This window comes from Bactrocera latifrons, unplaced genomic scaffold (assembly GCF_001853355.1).
Source record: "Bactrocera latifrons isolate USDA-ARS-PBARC rearing strain unplaced genomic scaffold, ASM185335v1 scaffold_126, whole genome shotgun sequence".
Taxonomy (NCBI): Eukaryota; Metazoa; Arthropoda; class Insecta; order Diptera; family Tephritidae; genus Bactrocera; species Bactrocera latifrons.
Window position 1 is genome coordinate 781,443 of NW_017534697.1, and position 16,710 is coordinate 798,152.

The window sequence follows — 16,710 nt, forward strand, 5'->3', positions numbered from 1 at the left end:
ACTACGCGCTCTCAGCGCCAACTAGCGAAAATACCGCAAGCCTTTTTTGACAACCTGTATATATACAATACCCTGAAGAAAGCAATTACTTTTCTGCTATTTGCTATTGTGATCGCATTTACTGTACTATAAAAAATCACAGTTTCACAAACTTATTCTGACATGCTATCGCAACCGGAATTCACAAAATCGAACTGTTACCACAAATCACAGTTTCAAACTGCTATCGCAAATCACAGGATCGAACTGCTATCACAAATCACAGTTTCGGAGTGCTATTTATAAAATGTGATCGCAGTTGCGATATGGGTTTTTCAATCACAGTGAAAAAATAACCGGTAGTGAAATATCGCTCATCACTAGTCTATTGTGCCCTCTGCTAAATCACAGAGACTCACTTAGCCCCAGCATATTAATAAAGTCCAATATCTTGCTGGGTGCTAGAGAGGCGATTATTGGTAATAACCCCGGCATAAAATAAACATTTAATATTGGTTAAGTTATACAACACTTTTATATGCGTTGCGTGAACAATTCTCAATGATCAAAGGATAACAATAAAACAGTGGCTAAAGCGGCCGCGTTCCTACTCTTGAGGTGGCTCAGGTCATAAGCATGAAAGGCAGCTCAATGCGAAGCCCATGTCCCCCTTACGTCCGAATCCAGAAAATCATGGACCTTACATTTTACTTATTTTTTTAATTAATTAATTGGAACCTTAGCGTTTTTCGATGATCAATATGGGTTTTGTTTTCGAATCCAGAAATATAATAGTATAAATAATTGGTTGAAAACTTGCTCATAACTGTACAACACAGGGCGTTTTAAATTATATGTATTTGCAAAAACGAATTAATAGATATCGTTTAAAAATTATTTACGGTGAGGTTGCTGTTTTTCTAAATTGAAACTTATCAAAACTTCACCCGTACTCTACAATGTGCAAAAAAGAATGTCAATTTCTGATTTTTTTCAAATTAAAGGTAAATAATAAAGAAAATATTTAAATAATTAACTTTTTTATTGTATTACGAACTATAATAGGCTTATAAGGGGCGAAAAAATTTGGCATTTGCCTAAAGCGGTAAAATGTCTCGGGCCGACTCTGCTGATGAACCGACTGGGACTTACATACATATAAAAAAAAAGGGCAATAAATCAACTTCTCTTATACGTACATATGTAAGTATATAATGAAGAAAAAAACATAAACGTAGAAGTCGTATAAAACACGAAACAATGAAGGGGTATCACCTTCAATACTTTCCGATTAAGCAATTTATCGTCTTTTGTTTTTGAAAAAATGTGATCTCAGATTATGAGTCCAGTGGAGATTCTATTTGCATATAGTATGTTATTGTTAAGACCTTATAGTTCTCCACGAAATCAGCACAAATGCTTTGAAAGTAAGATCTCTGCATCCGTATGAATATTTAGTATTAGCGCAAGCAGGTCAACCAATTATATTCTGTACCAATTGTACATAGATTCAGCATGTTGTCCGGATTTGGTGGCGTGTGATTTTCTGAACGTGCAACGGTGTCCACGATAATGCAGTCTATATAAAGGTTAGACAAAGAGTGAAACGATGGCCATCATTGATCCAAAAGACTCTAAACATTGTCCAAAGAGAGACGGTAGTTCCATTCTCTTAAAGGAAAGACATGTCATTCCTTAAAGGGGCATTAGAAACAGTTAATGAGGTATGGGCAACAGCCTGTTTCCTAGTTTTAAGAACAAATACACACTGCATTATATGTTTTCTGCTTTTGTAAGTATGAATTGTTGATTTGTTTTTTTAAGAATATTGCGACAATCACGTGTCTTTCAGCGTATATCATTGTTAATCAATAGCAAAACTTAAATCGATACAAAAATTCGTAATCTACATACATACTTACATACATATATGTATATATTTACAAAACACAACTATAAACATGGACAATTGACACTTACTGTTGACGTTTTTTGATTTGTTTAGCCAAATAACAAAGACGCGTTTATGCAAATTTTTATTAGCTACACATACATTAGAGTGGGTCGATTTACACGGATCCAAAAGAAAACGGAAAAGTTGCATATGGAGGGATGTTCTACGGCTCCTTCTGATAGGGGTCTAAAACCAGTTTCGAGCATCGATTTTTAAGGAGAAGTTTTTTAGGGATCATGAAAACTTGTTTGTCAATTTTTGCGACATCCGAGTGAAATTTAATACGGAGGAGTATTTTGATATTCTATTGATTATTTGTCAGAATCTATATCACATATGTATGTCCTATACAACCGATTGCTCAGATTTTTTTAACTTTCTTAGGCAAAGTTTTTTAGAATGATCCGTAGGATATTTCCAGCATGCACGATTTTATAGAAAAGAAAAAAAATCGACCCGCTCTAAAGTGCATACCAAATCGTATGTCGCTCATACTGGCTCGCTTGGCGCGGACTATGTGAAAATTTTCCATATGCTGTAATAAATACATACTTACATAAGTATATACATATACTTATACATATACTTATGTCCACAAAAAATAGAAGATCCATATGAAAAAGCGAATCTTTGATTTTTCAATAACACTAATAATGTTAACATACAAGTATATACATATGTATGTATTTCAATTAAAAGTATCAATATATTATTTATCTGTTTATGTAAAACATACTAAAAAGCTCGTTGAACATTAAAATAGGAGTACTTAGTACAGTTAACTTTTAAACTTATAATACTTTCAGAGCACCTATCTATGCGGGTAGTATCCCGGGGACCTGGAGACGCGTCAGTATTCCGTCCAAGCCGAAGGCTGGCAGGGGCTTCCACGTTGCGGCCAAATACGCCTGGCCCATCATCCTCTCCTCTCCTTCTTACTAAAAACTTTAGAGAGACTGATGGACCTCAGTTCCACGAGCTACCGACGCATCTGTTGCATCTACGCCGCCAATAGACCGTGAGTTACTGCTATTTCTAATTTTTTCAACAGTTCAAAAATGGCTGCGTATGTAAAACTTCGCATCTGATCAATACTAAATAAAAACCCAAAAGTTTTAGTATTGTGATGTTCACTAAGTAATTTAATTTTTTACACATTTATATTGTGTAAAATGTTTTATGAAATTATTTATTCTTTATATTGATTCAATACATTTTGCCACCTTTCGGGCAAGAGATTGACTCCACGCTCATAAAACTGTTGACCCTTGCAGGAAAAAACTGGTATAAGTGGTTTTTAACGTCCTGTTTTGAGGTGAAGTTCCTCCCATCCAAAAATTTTTCCAGAGACCGTAACAAGTGATAGTCCGAAAGTGTTAAGTCTGCAGAATATGGAGGGTGTGGTTGCACCCGTTTACTTGCAATTTGAAGATTAATATATTAAATTTAGTAGTATTTATACAATTTAATATCATTGATCACTAAATTAAAAAAAAAATACATTATAAATCGTAGACGAGCGGGTGACATACTTTATTTGAATGTACAAGTATAATACAGGCAGTCCATGTATTGAATAAAAAAATTTCACAAAACGAAACTACGTGGGCCAAGTTTTGAGAATCTTCCGAGAACTTCTTTCTATAGTGACTTCAATGTCATGATGCGTGTGCAGCAATGCCAGGTCGATCAATCTATCTTGAAGCATGTTCATACTCAGTCACGTTTTTATGCTAAAAGTTGAAAAAGAGCGTTCAGAGCTGGCTTTCGTCACAGGAGATGTGTGTATTATAGGGTATAGGACTTCATCGCAGTTGTTTTCAATTTTGCTTCTGCCCCCAAAGGTATCTATCTATCTTGGGTTTTCAAAGCACACACTTTTCTGGAAGCGACAAACTCAGTTGAAATTCATCCAATACCTTTCCAGAAAAGCGGGTCTTCAAATCTTTGCCGATTGTATCCGTTTTTTTTGTCGGCTGCAGATTCTTGATTTTTCTGCGGCAACTTTCAGTTATGCCGCCATTTTTTCCTGTCTGAATAAATGGATCGAAAATTTTACCAGCAGCGTATCTATCATATTTGATGCCTATTAATTTGGAAACCACGGAGGATGTATCAGTCGAACATATGATGGAGCTGAATGCAGCATCTATTTCAAGTTCTCTATCAAGCCGCGTCGCTTCAAATTCTTCAGTGGTATCTTAGCATAATTTATTATCTTCAAAATAGATATAGTCTTTAGTTTCTGAAATAAAATGGCGAATTTCTGGATTTCTTCTGTTACTTCCTATTTTTCCAGAGCAGTAAAATTACTAATAAGCCATTTAACCCTTGGGGACGAAATTACCCCCATATCACCCTCGAAGTGTTTCTGGCGCGCTATTTTCAAAGAGTTATATTTCTATTTTAATTTTTCTGTTCTTAATACTGGATTAACAGATTTCTTTTTTTTTGCTTAATCTACGAATTTTTGTATGAACTATGTATGCATAACTTAAATTTTATAGTTTTCAACATTTTTTGCACGGTTTTTCGAAGTAACTTTACACTTTACTATAGGAAACGTCTCTTTTTTTACACGGATTTTTGAGGAACGTATGTATCTACCGTGCAAGAAAAGAGTTGGGTGTATGTTCGTTTTGCTTATATTCTGCGCTAAATTTGCGGCTGCTTTTTAGTTTTAAATAAAACGTAAAAAAAAATGCTAATTATATACATCCATATAATATAAATATCATAATAATATAATAAGGTAATATATTACTTGCGACATACATTTTCTCGTCATATTGTTCGACGATTTCCGTTGATTTGTTGAGAAACCACGAACAAAATCGTTGTTGTGTTTGGTCAAGGAGACTAACTTTTTATAAATGTATGCGGATTGTTTAGTTTGTTGTTTTTATTTTATTGGAAAATGTTACTTAATTCTTTCAAACGTGACAGGGACAATCAAGAAAGCTTTCACCGTTTCTCTATCGAGGGTCACAATGCGAGATTGTTGATATTCGCCGGTACTTTCTTTTAAGCTGGGATCTGTTAAGTGAAATTCTTAAAATTATATAAGTGAATATAGAACCTATAATATATGCAAAATAATAATGTATAGTAGTATATTTAAAATTTAGTAAGAAAATAATTCGGTAGCACACATATACAGCCATATATGTATGTATTTACATATGCAAGTAAATATATCTGTAAGTATCAATTTATATGGCCAGAGTACTCCCATATATTTGTATGTAAAGACATATATACGAGTATACACATACAATACCTAATCATCAAAGTCGTCATCTTAAACTGAAATTAAATTATGCAAGCAACAAAATCATTAAAACGTTAAGAAAAAAGAAATGCTCTGGAAGTGACCTAACCGGATACCAACAAAATATACATATGTGTATGAGTACACTGGTATGTTTATTTCTATGCACTTTTCATATTTGTATTACAGATGTGCATTGCGCCGCATCTCCCACTGCCACAATGCACTTGAATTCTTTTCCTCAACTTCCTCTTTTCTCTTCATAATCGTTAAACATAACAAAGTTCTAAGTGGTTTTGTCACAACAGTTTTTAATTATGACCGGAATTTACTGAATGTATATAAAGGGTAATCCAAACTCAGAAACTTCAAATTTAATGGAGAATATTTGCTAACATTCGAAAGAACATTCTTTGGCATTTATTTTTTAAACATAAACTCTTTCAAAAGTTGGCCGCGGCTACATCTCACATGGTGATTGAGTCCAATTTCCAATGCCTCGTTCGAGCATTTCGACTGATAACAAGCGAATGACACAAGTGATGTTTTGCTTCAAGGTCTGAATCGAAGCGTGATTGTCCGCATAGACTTTAGACATTACATATACCCTCAGGAAAAAGTCAAACGGTGTGATATCACCCGATTTTGGTGGCCAAACGACCGGTCCAAAATGTAAAATTATCTGCTCACCGAAGTGTTCTCTTAAAAAATCCATTGATTCATGCGATGTGTGGGAAGTTGTTCAGACGTAAGTCCTTCCATAATGAAATGCCAAACAATACTGAACAAAAATATCATGACAGTTTGACAGGACTCACCCGTGATCAGTCAAAAATTGCTATTCAGAAATACTTTTCTCTCTTGGATCACCCGTTACAAACATAGCCATGCAAAAGACATGTATCGACCACACATAATAAGACTCATAAGTGAAAAACCATATGGACTGCCGCACAATAAATTATCTACACACATGTATACACTCATTTAACTTTGTGACCAATCATGGTTGAGATATACTTATTTACGCATGCACTAGTATATATATAAGATATAATCAGCCAATAAGAAATTACCAACTTTTTGGGGAAATAACTTCAGTGTGAACTTTTTCTTTCCTCTGAGTTGTATTTAGTTTGAATTTGATCATTGTAGCAATAAGATTTAATAATGAGTACCAACCGCTCATTGACGGCGAGTACTTTTATTCATAGCCATGTTCCATCGACAGATTTCGAAATGTTTTATAATTACAGCGATCCCATTCTTGGTAGAACAACAGAATTTAATAATCTTTTACCTGAGTGGACTAACAGTCGGAATAATATTGAATTCGTCAATGAGAGATTAACGACGAGATGGAATGATGCTAATATACAAGAATATTCGGAAATATCAAATGTACCAAATATGTCGAATCGTTCCGAACTGAATTTGCAAAATCATCATTCATCAAGGTCCGAGTTCGAAATTAATGTAGAAGGGGAGAGAAATAATAATTCATTTTGTAAGTTTAAAAATAATCGAATAAACCTCTCTGTTATTATGCTGTTAAGGTAAATCAAAAATAACTCTTTAATAACTGAACGAAATAATAATTAATAAAATAGACATTTATATACGTGAGATATCGCACCTGGACCTAAGTTGTAACAATGAAAAGAATTAAATCACCGAATCACTGTTATATAAAATTCAAAGAAAAGAGTGAAAATACAGTTAATAATATAGTGTATATTCAGGCCTTTGTAAAACATGGTTACATATGTACATATATATATCGACGTTCATTATTAGACGAAGTTGTGAATTGATTACCTGTAAATGTGGTGCAAAAAATCAACGAAATTCATTATATTGGTTACACAGAGATATCTGACTCATTAACCCATCTATGTCTATCTTCATTTTATGCTCACCGATTTCGTGTAAAATAAACCAGAATAACACCAATTATATTAGATTTAGGAGAGCTAGGTGAAGAGTAGAATCAATTTTACACATTTTCAGGATCGTCAGGAAAAACTGATCACTTAATATCCTTAAGACTCTCTAAATTTCACCCTTATTTTCGTTGCAGAGGCAAATATACACATGGACTTTTCGTTGTCGAACTATATGATTTATTAGCAGCTTATGTATGCAATTTTGGCCAATACAGGTCGATATCATGTCCTTTCTACATACATATTTAGTTGAGATAGCTTATTAAAGGACCGTTAAGACCGCTTAGCGCCCCCACGCAGCACTCGAGAATACTAAAGTTTGAATAATTTCCTCTATTCGGCAAACTGTACATATTATGTAGATTTGTATATTATTTTTTTATGTCTTTCAATAACATCCTAAAATTTCGAAGTTGTCCTTCCTTTGTTTTATAACGGTAATTTATCAAAAAGGTTTCGTATTTATGAATTATATATGAAACAATGTCATTAAAGTAGAGAGATATGTATATTGATATTAGTACTTATGTATATACATATGTATAGTATATCTACAATTATACCTCTTTTTAATTCTAGATACTAAATCACACGGAATTTCAGATAGTTTTAGTATACCTCGTAAAGAGAGAACCGCATTTACTAAAGAGCAAATCAGGGAGCTGGAAGCCGAATTTGTACATTCAAATTATTTAACACGGCTTAGAAGATATGAAATAGCGGTTGCCTTAGATTTAACCGAACGACAGGTGGAGAGATGCCGAATAAATCAAACTTTATGAAATATTATTTAATAATCTTAATTTAAGGTTAAAGTATGGTTTCAAAACCGGCGTATGAAATGGAAGCGGCTTAAACTGGAGTCCCAAAATTCTGGTTAATTCCCAAAAAATAAATAACCAACTGATTATATAGAAATTTAAATATTCTTATGTATGTATTACTTTGTAATATTTGTGAAAATTTAGAGATAATATTAATATATACGATAAAAAACAATCTATTTCCTAATCTTTTGTAACTTAGATGATTTATTTTTTAACACCGCCGATTTTCCCTTCTTGGTGGGAACAGCTTTTACGAATTCCTTCGCTGCCGTTAATTGTAAGATACTCTTTGAAGTTTTTTTTACAATTGGGGGTTTAACTAATTTTTTAGCCTTCTGAATACCACCAGTTTGTGGTTTTCGCTTAATTAGTTTTTCGAAATTATCTACTTTCCCAGCTTTGAGGGACTTGCCCAAGGGAATACTCCTTTGCTTAGCTTTTTCCCCACTATCAGTTTCTTCACTGTCGGAACTTCTAGCAAAGCCATATGTCTCCTCATCGGAGCTTGAATCAGACTGTTCGCTATCAATGCCATCACTTTGGGACTGCACAACATAGTCCTCATCTGCGGAATCATCATTCAATGTATTACCTAATAGGTCCTGGAGTTCTATGGTTTTATTAAGTGTCTTTGATTTTTTACTTTTATCCACACTGCCACTTTTAAATTTATTTTCTTTTGCATCTTTCACTTCTTCCGTTTTGTGTTCTATTTTATTGGGTTCAATGAGAACTTTCGTAAAGTCAATACCTAAATGGGCATATTTCTGATTTAGCTTTTCTACTTTTTCTAATTTTTTTAAGGCACGCTTTTGATAACTCTTGTTCGACCAGTTGTTCATTTGCTTCACTTTGCGCTGTATTGCTGCCGTCTTGTGAGAAACATAAATTTCTTTTCCAGCCTAAGAATAGATAAAACATTTAAAATACATATATGTATAGTTGCAATGAACATATCCGAATTAGCTTACCTTATTCTTTACTTTACGTAAAGAAGTTTTGAAATAGTTATAAAGTTGTTTCTCTGGAGGAATGTACGCAGCCTTAACAACTTTTTTAAACATGAGATAATTATCCATTGTCTCAGCCGCCACCTCTGCCACTTCAGGATATTCAAATTCTACAAACGCAAAGCCTTTGCTGGTACCAGTACGCCGAGAACGGCCAAGTCGCAAGCGTGTCACTTTACCAAATTGCTCAAAATAATTCTTCAATTGTTCTTCAAAGAATCCATGTGGTAAGTGCTTAATAAATACAATCCCTCGTTTCTCATTTTTTTTTTGTTGCTGTTGCTTCAACCTTTTATCTAACTGTAATAAACCAATCAGTTTAAGATGGCGTTAATTATTGGTTATAAGCTATAATAAGGTTGTTACTGAAATGTCAACATTACTTGTCCTGAAACTACGCCACTCGACTCCAGAGTCTGCTTCTCTCTTCTACTAGAACTGGCGGATGTATTTTTTCGAATTGGAGGCATCGCAATTTGTTAAATCAGCAAATAAATCAATAGTAATAGAAAATCGCAATAATTAGAAACACACGTGCAATTAAATTATTTCGCTTAATAGATTATTCAAACAGTGTTGCCGTTTCTTATTAAATAAATCATAATTGACAATATTTTTGACATTTTGTTCTACCTAAGGCTGCGTTCATACAGAAAAAAGTTTGTTGGTCCTTCTTAGAAACCTTTCGATTATTGTAACACTAGATTTCACACATTTCACAAATTCTTATAATAAAATAATCATGTTGTATACAATGATGTGTATATTATTTACAATTTAATATTCTTTCTTCTAGGTTCACTGATAGTAATGATAATGCAACACGTAAAACTTTTCGCAAACCTCGGAAAGACGAATCGAATTTGTTATATTAATGTTAAGTATACATAATATAGCCATTAAGGATGCACAATGGTTAAGAAAATCAGAAACAAAAATGTGATACGACCCATGAAAATGGGATTGTTCAAGTTTCAATCACTACGGCAGTAAAGCAAGGACTTGGTGCAGCTATCTGATTGTTCGAATACCTACAATGTTTCAATATTCTCTACTTAAACTTTGGTTATTGATCTATGTACATATATTACTCGATTCCTTTTCTAGGTAAACTTATAGAACAAGTTTTATATCATTGGTAGGTATAAAAGAATTTATTAATAAAATAGAAGGCATAAAATAATTTTATTCGAAACTAAAACAGGTACAATATTTTAACACAAATGCAGAAATTAAGCTTTTTTACCCTGATTGGGAAGACCAAGAATTTTTCGATCTGTATCCTTTAACACACCAGAAGGAAGGTACCGCAATATGTCGACTGGAGCACTTTTGAGCATTTGTAGGCGTTCGTCTTCAACCATTTTCAATCTAGGATATAATAATAAATTTTAATAAACTAATAACTTCTATATTATGTACATACTGTTTCCTTTCTTCACTTAACAAATATTCATGCCACTTAATGTCTTCAGCAGCATCAACGGCACGCTGACGTCGGCGCAACTCAATCATTTCCTGTATTGCCCGACCATGTTCTCTTATTTTTTGACGGCGTTTTTCATCCGCTAATTGATCTAATTTATCGCGTTCAGCCAACTGTTTTCGCATATCAGCTAGGAATATAGCGTCTTCATTTTGCTCTTGCTCAAGCTTACGACGATCTCGTTCCGCACGATAACGCTCAAATTCCCTACGCATTTGTAAGCGATCGTTCCACTGTTTTTCTAGATTTTGTTTATATCTGATGTCTTCATTTGTATTTCGTTCCTCAACTAATAAATCCAACAAAAGATTTTCACGTTTTCGTTTTTCGCTCTATAAAATTAAAAAATTTATACCGTATAAAAACAAACATCATCTGTAGAAATTAAGGTAGTTAAATACATACTTCAACATAATACAATTGTTGTCCAATTCGATCACTTAGTTCTGCCCTCCTTTGGGTTTCAGCTTCTCTTTCCAATTTGGTTTGTAAATTCTTCTCTTCCCGTTCCTTCATCATTGCTTGGAATCGTTCCACTTCATCCATCTTTTGAGCCATATTTTCTAATTTAAGAGCGTTTTGTAGTCTTTTGAACTCGTCCATTTCCTTTTTCGCATTTTCCTTTCTTCGCTCAATTTCCATTAACTCAGCCTCGTGCTCTGCTTTGTACTTTTGCAATAATTTTTGCATCTCATCCCTTTCTTTTAGAACTTCAGTATATTCAATTTTTCGTCGTTGTTGGGATTCCTCCATTTGACCCAAGAGAACGTTGCGGAATTCTTGTTTCTTTTTTAATTCTTTTTTTTCTATTTCCGCTAGTGCCTCTTTGCAACGCTTTTGCTCCGCATCGAACTCAACGTCCTCTAAACGTTTCTTTTTCATTTGCTCCAGCTTTAATTTGTCGGTTGCGACCTTCTGCTCTGCTAGTTGTTTAGAGATAAATGCAGCTTTCAACTGTTTTTCTAACTGCCGCAGATCCAAGTTGTTTTGACGAAGCTGTTGTCGTCGTTTTTTATCTAGGAAATCTTCAACTTTTTGTGCTTTAAGTTCTATTGAAATATCTGTTGTTTCTTGCTGAGTGCGAATACGTGGATTCTCGGCTGTCATTTGTATTTCCTGAGCTTTTAAATCCTTCACACGCCGCTCCTGCTCCATAACAGTCTCTATAAAAAGGTTATTGGATATATCTACTTTACGATCGGCATCAGCCGGGACCGTGCACCGAAAACCACCAAACATTTTGCGTTTTTCAATTCAAAATATTCTCCTATTTAATTTATTTCCGAAAATCAATAAAACTTATATTTTTATCGATGCTATGACAACAATATCACTGGTATGTTTCTTTAATAATTTTTGTCGGCATCTGCAACTAGTATATACTAACGATTTTAAAAAGAAAGTTTACTTCTTTAAAAATGTGTTTACTTTAAAATAACAGAATACAAAATTGTGAAAACCTATGTTGTGTGTAAAGATTTCAGTTTCTTTTCCTTCGACAGAGGAACTCCCTCTCAATTTCACTGCAAAAATTTATGGGTAATCTTCGACTTTTCTCTGTTGAAAACTGTTTGTTTTTTAATGTTGGTTCTAGTCCTTAAAAAAGGGCTAATAAAATTTGTTAGTTTTTTTAGTTACTCTATTTTTATAGCATTCATCTATTTTTCTTTGATTTTCAACCAATATATTTGACGTTCTCAGGGTTTCAAGTTCGCGTATTCAGAGTTACCTTTTCCAGTCATAAAAAATATGAATTCTGACACCAGTCCAACGATGATACAGAGAAGGTTTTCAAATTGCATTATTATTAGTTCAGTATAAGAATGTATTTTTTTATGAGTACGTTCTCATCGAAGCCAAACGTAGGAAGACGAAGATAAATGTTGGGCGAAAATTTCCATTTTTATTAAAGAGGAGCACTGAAAGCAAAGCGTTCATTCTGGCAAAATTGAATCCAGTTGACGTGAATTGTCAACCGAAGCGAGGGAAGTTGTATGTGAAGAGGCCATAAGTTTAGGATCAATGGATGTTTAAATATATGTCTTTATATCTATTTCATGTATAATTTTATTTATTACTATTGATTTATTGAATTCCATTGAATTTCTTGAATAGGATTCATTCATGTTTTAGATGAAAATAATCGATTCATAAATTTTTCTTTTAGGCTCAGCAGCGGTAACACTGTTGCCAACTCTCCGTTTTAAAATACTTTTGCCCGAATGTTTGTGTGCTCGTAAATATGGTGTCGTCGATTCACATCGTTTACGTGTTTGATTGAAAATAGATGTTATGAAAATTGTCACATTTAAAATAAAGGAATGCCTTTGTAAAACAAAAAATGTTCTTAAATTGACCCTGAAATAATGTGAAGTGTTTTAAAATGCATTAAAGTAGTGTGTAAAATTTTAAAGATTTTTAAAAGTACAATGAAATTTTGTGCTTAATAAAGTGAAAACGCAATTGCTACGAATGAACATCAAAGCAAATGAAATAATTCGATATAAAATATTTTGAACAATCTAAATATCTGATAGCTAAATAATTGTAGTGTGCGGTAAATAGTAAATGTTAACAAACAACGTACTTTGAACTGTGTAACTAACAGTGTCCAAATAAAACTAAAATTTGGTTCTGGTGGAAATTGGTAAAAACACGCTCACTATCGAAAACATTTGAAGTGTATATGAAAGAAAAAGATGTCTGGCCAACGTGTCAATTTAAATGCTGCCGAAAAGGATGTGGAGAAGTTTATAAAATTTTTAGCGCTGAAGTCTACTCAAGTTGTAGTTCAGTCGCGCTTGGGTGAGAAGATACAGACCCCATGTAATCCTTTGGCTACTGGTAGTGATTGGTTTAATATAGTTATTCAAGACCATCCTGATATATATGCCGAGACAAAGCGTGCATTATCGTTGGAACCCGGACAAAGTATACTAAAGCGATTGCCTTTGTGTGTAGAAATTTCCTTACGCACAGTAGAAGGAGATCAAATGGTATTAGAAGTATGGTCATTGGACATTCAATTACCTGGTTGTCACAAAAATTGTAAAGATGATATATGTGAAGTTCTTATAAAAAACGTTGAAAACGGAAAAGGCGTTGTTATGAATGGGACTGGTGCGCCTATGTCAGAGCAGCAGACATTAAAAGCGGCACATGCCATTTATAATCGTATGGGTATTCTACTAAAGTCACTAATCTCTTTGACACGAGCCACTCCTGGTTATAAATTGTCACGACGTCAATGTCCAGAAGCATATGGGATTTACTATCGTATTTACGTCGATCGGCCACAATTACATACTTTGGGTGAAGGCCATAAAAATGTTAAAATCGGGCAACTAAATACTATTGTTGGTACGTTAAGTATGTCCGTTTCTTATCGAACTAAAATGACCATTACCCCTACCGCCTCAGAGGGTCACAATGGAGAGTCAAATCAAATTATGCTAAAATCTGACCATTTTCGACGTGGCGATTCTTCTCCTACTCAAAATTTGTCTATCGCAGGACTGAAAAGAGGCACAGGAGTTAATGGCGAAAAGAAAGTAATTGATATTGAGAAGCCTCTGAGGCCAGGAGCTTTTACCGATGTTGGTAAATTGCGGCAGTGGACTGAAAAAGACTATATTTTGCCAGAAACTCCTCCATTCGAATGGTTATTGCGACGCCCACGACAGGAAAGCGGAGGTTCTGTTGGTTCAGTAGAGTCCTTAAATAAAAAGAGCGGTGGTAGCATTTCTGCACCAACTTCTGGTAATGGGCCAGAACAGACTGTTCAGAATAATAATGCCGTAATTGGAAATAAAACTAACGATAACAACCAGGCAAATAATAACAACAACGTTATTGCGTTTAAGAGCTTAGAGAATGGGCAAAATGGCTCACAAGCGATGTCATCTGCAGCACTCTCGCAGTCGCCCATGAAAAGTCTGCTTATACCCGCCCCTACGTCTTCCCGCAATAACGCAATGAAAAACCGGCCCGAAGATGATAACCTTCTCAAAGAATTAAATTTTCCTTTTGCGTTGCCAAATTCACATGTCAATGATTTGGCGAAGTTTTATCGTGATTGTTATCACGCACCACCACTTCTTGGACTGAACGAAACTCAAACGGATGTAGCGGTAGAACAATTAGAGGAATTTGAAACATCCTTAGAAGACTATGATGAACTAGTTTTACAACTTGGGCTCAGCACGTCAACATCGACGGGTAGCCGGAGTAGTGGGGGTTTGCAAATGAGTAACTAATATCTACGAATATTTATGATTAATCCATGGATACTATTGTAAGCGTATAAGTAGGTAGATAGGTAAAGTTTACATTCAAGGATATATTCAATAACACGATCAATTGTCTAGGCTTGAATTTCTATCAGTTGCTTAATTTGTTTTTATGTAATTAAACAAAGAGTTTACAGTTATATAACGTATGTAAATATATGATAATATTTATTAAGCATTATAATTAGGTAACTGTAAAAATCTACAAATTTGGAAATAATCATATGCATAAATAAAGCTGCATTATTAGAATATTTTTAATATTAAAATTTTGATAGTTTTGATAGTTTATTAATTAAATAAAATTAGGTTCGCTAATAAGAATGTCGCACTAAATAAAGTATCTAGAAGTAAGAAACGTTACTAACAATTATCAAACAGGTACCAATATTTATGGTATTATTTGTAAAGAAATTTTACTTTATAACAAAATTTGTAATCTATGCAGTAAAGTAATCTGCAGTATTGTTTAGTGCCTTTTTAACTAGTATTTGTCTTACGAATATTCCATTACTTTGAAATTGGAGTCAAAAATTGTATTCTTAATATAAGTACATTTTATATGTGACAGTTTTAAAATCCTTGTAATCGAAAGCGTCAGAGTGCATCCAATCGACTGTTGTCTGCATAATTATTGGAAGTTTCGTTTAAGTAATGACAGTTCAAAGTTTTTTAGGCAAGCATACATACATATGTACATACCGTCATCTATACATATATATATATATAATAAATATATATACATAAAAATATACAAAATCGAAAAAATGCATTTAACGGCAGGCTATTTTTTTTATTTGTGCTTTGGGCATTTTAATGGGCCACCACCTAAGGCAAGTACCATAAAGTAATATGGGGTACAGCTTAAAGCGGAAGACTACTTGGAATTATTCAAATCCTTCAACGAATTAATATTATATAATAATAATAATAGGTAATAAAAATGTTACCAATTATAATACAATGTTTCTCTAATAATGGAATGTTAATTTGCCTCATTTAGAATTCGAAGGTGTAGTAAAAAAGGTAGGTGTAATTATGTTGGTGAATTTCATAGACTATTATCACATTGTTTCAAAACTTAAGAATGTTTTTGTTATTTTGTAAGATTTTTCTCTTTTATACTATATTATTATCTATTATAATTTTGTACACATTTGTATATGCTATACGCATTTGTATGATTTACTATATGGCCACACACAAACTATAAGATGTGGTCACAAATACATGCATATGTTGATATGCGCCCAGCTGCAGACGCCTAGGAATATATCGGCTGTAAAGAACATTATTTACTTTTATACACAAAGAAGCGAATATTTTGTTTCATAAAATTTGTCAAAAATATCTCATCGTGAAGTGACAATAAAACACTGTAAATATTAAATAAAGGAAGACGTTGACATTCCTTGTTCAGCAACAGGTGAAGTTTCTTTATGTTAGATATTACAAAATACTATATATGTTCAATTATCGTATTTACTACTGGGTATTATATATTTACATGTGTTTGCATACATACAGGAACTTATACTTGTGTGCCGTTTAAACGCGACGAACGACACGTAGCAACAAATTCGACGGTTTGGAAATCAAAACAAAACAAAGAATTAAAACATGAACGCACGATGCATAAAATCATGAGTATATACACATATGTTTGTATGAACAATGTGAGGTCAGGTAAAAAAAGAAAAATTAATGAAACTCTCTGTTTGCAGTCGGAATTGAAGGGTCGTCCCTAGATTGTTTAAGTAGCAGTTTGCAACAGAGCAAGTTTCAGCTAATTTATACCCCTATTTTGGTTTTCAATCCAATTGTATTTGACTGAAGTTTTGAAATTCATATTTACATACATATGTAGTTACCAACTCAATCCATCAAAAAAAAAAAAAAAAAAAAAAAACGGCCGACATTTTTTTTGGTACTACGGCTTTCAGTCCGT

At 33.5% G+C, this 16,710-nt stretch overlaps 4 protein-coding genes across 4 annotated transcripts; 2 read left to right on the forward strand and 2 right to left on the reverse strand.

Annotated features, from left to right (window-relative positions):
- The first annotated feature begins 2,787 nt into the window (after nt 1-2,787).
- On the forward strand, nt 2,788-8,108 carry LOC108978677 (homeobox protein MOX-1). Its single transcript, XM_018949071.1, has 4 exons — nt 2,788-2,951; nt 6,461-6,711; nt 7,730-7,899; nt 7,960-8,108. Exons 1-4 carry the CDS (start codon nt 2,893-2,895, stop codon nt 8,029-8,031), a joined length of 552 nt encoding a protein of 183 aa, XP_018804616.1. The 5' UTR covers nt 2,788-2,892; the 3' UTR covers nt 8,032-8,108.
- LOC108978676 (MKI67 FHA domain-interacting nucleolar phosphoprotein) lies at nt 8,063-9,567 on the reverse strand. Its single transcript, XM_018949070.1, has 3 exons — nt 9,371-9,567; nt 8,949-9,287; nt 8,063-8,879 (listed from the first exon to the last, which is right to left on the reverse strand). The coding sequence occupies exons 1-3, from the start codon at nt 9,455-9,457 to the stop codon at nt 8,151-8,153; spliced, it is 1,155 nt and encodes a 384-aa protein (XP_018804615.1). The 5' UTR covers nt 9,458-9,567; the 3' UTR covers nt 8,063-8,150.
- A 577-nt stretch (nt 9,568-10,144) lies between these two features.
- Nucleotides 10,145-12,165, reverse strand: LOC108978743 (meiosis-specific nuclear structural protein 1). Its single transcript, XM_018949174.1, has 4 exons — nt 11,934-12,165; nt 10,879-11,839; nt 10,414-10,805; nt 10,145-10,358 (listed from the first exon to the last, which is right to left on the reverse strand). The coding sequence occupies exons 2-4, from the start codon at nt 11,710-11,712 to the stop codon at nt 10,220-10,222; spliced, it is 1,365 nt and encodes a 454-aa protein (XP_018804719.1). The 5' UTR covers nt 11,713-11,839; nt 11,934-12,165; the 3' UTR covers nt 10,145-10,219.
- Nucleotides 12,166-12,269: 104 nt separating this feature from the next.
- Nucleotides 12,270-15,393, forward strand: LOC108978742 (autophagy-related protein 13 homolog). The gene is made up of 2 exons (XM_018949173.1): nt 12,270-12,465; nt 12,641-15,393. Exon 2 carries the CDS (start codon nt 13,173-13,175, stop codon nt 14,727-14,729), a length of 1,557 nt encoding a protein of 518 aa, XP_018804718.1. The 5' UTR covers nt 12,270-12,465; nt 12,641-13,172; the 3' UTR covers nt 14,730-15,393.
- Nucleotides 15,394-16,710: the final 1,317 nt, after the last annotated feature.

What these genes read in the sequence shown, in the direction of transcription:
- LOC108978742 (XM_018949173.1), top strand. Translation starts at nt 13,173, where the DNA reads ATGTCTGGCCAACGTGTCAATTTAAATGCTGCCGAAAAGGATGTGGAG.
- LOC108978677 (XM_018949071.1), top strand. Translation starts at nt 2,893, where the DNA reads ATGGACCTCAGTTCCACGAGCTACCGACGCATCTGTTGCATCTACGCC. An exon ending in ATCTACGCCGCCAATAGACC is followed by an intron (nt 2,952 to 6,460) that starts GTGAGTTACTGC and finishes TTATAATTACAG; the next exon opens with CGATCCCATTCTTGGTAGAA. An exon ending in TAGATTTAACCGAACGACAG is followed by an intron (nt 7,900 to 7,959) that starts GTGGAGAGATGC and finishes TCTTAATTTAAG; the next exon opens with GTTAAAGTATGGTTTCAAAA.
- LOC108978676 (XM_018949070.1), bottom strand. Translation starts at nt 9,457, where the DNA reads ATGCCTCCAATTCGAAAAAATACATCCGCCAGTTCTAGTAGAAGAGAG. An exon ending in GTGGCGTAGTTTCAGGACAA is followed by an intron (nt 9,288 to 9,370) that starts GTAATGTTGACA and finishes GGTTTATTACAG; the next exon opens with TTAGATAAAAGGTTGAAGCA. An exon ending in TACGTAAAGTAAAGAATAAG is followed by an intron (nt 8,880 to 8,948) that starts GTAAGCTAATTC and finishes ATCTATTCTTAG; the next exon opens with GCTGGAAAAGAAATTTATGT.
- LOC108978743 (XM_018949174.1), bottom strand. Translation starts at nt 11,712, where the DNA reads ATGTTTGGTGGTTTTCGGTGCACGGTCCCGGCTGATGCCGATCGTAAA. An exon ending in AACAATTGTATTATGTTGAA is followed by an intron (nt 10,806 to 10,878) that starts GTATGTATTTAA and finishes TTAATTTTATAG; the next exon opens with AGCGAAAAACGAAAACGTGA. An exon ending in TTAAGTGAAGAAAGGAAACA is followed by an intron (nt 10,359 to 10,413) that starts GTATGTACATAA and finishes ATTATATCCTAG; the next exon opens with ATTGAAAATGGTTGAAGACG.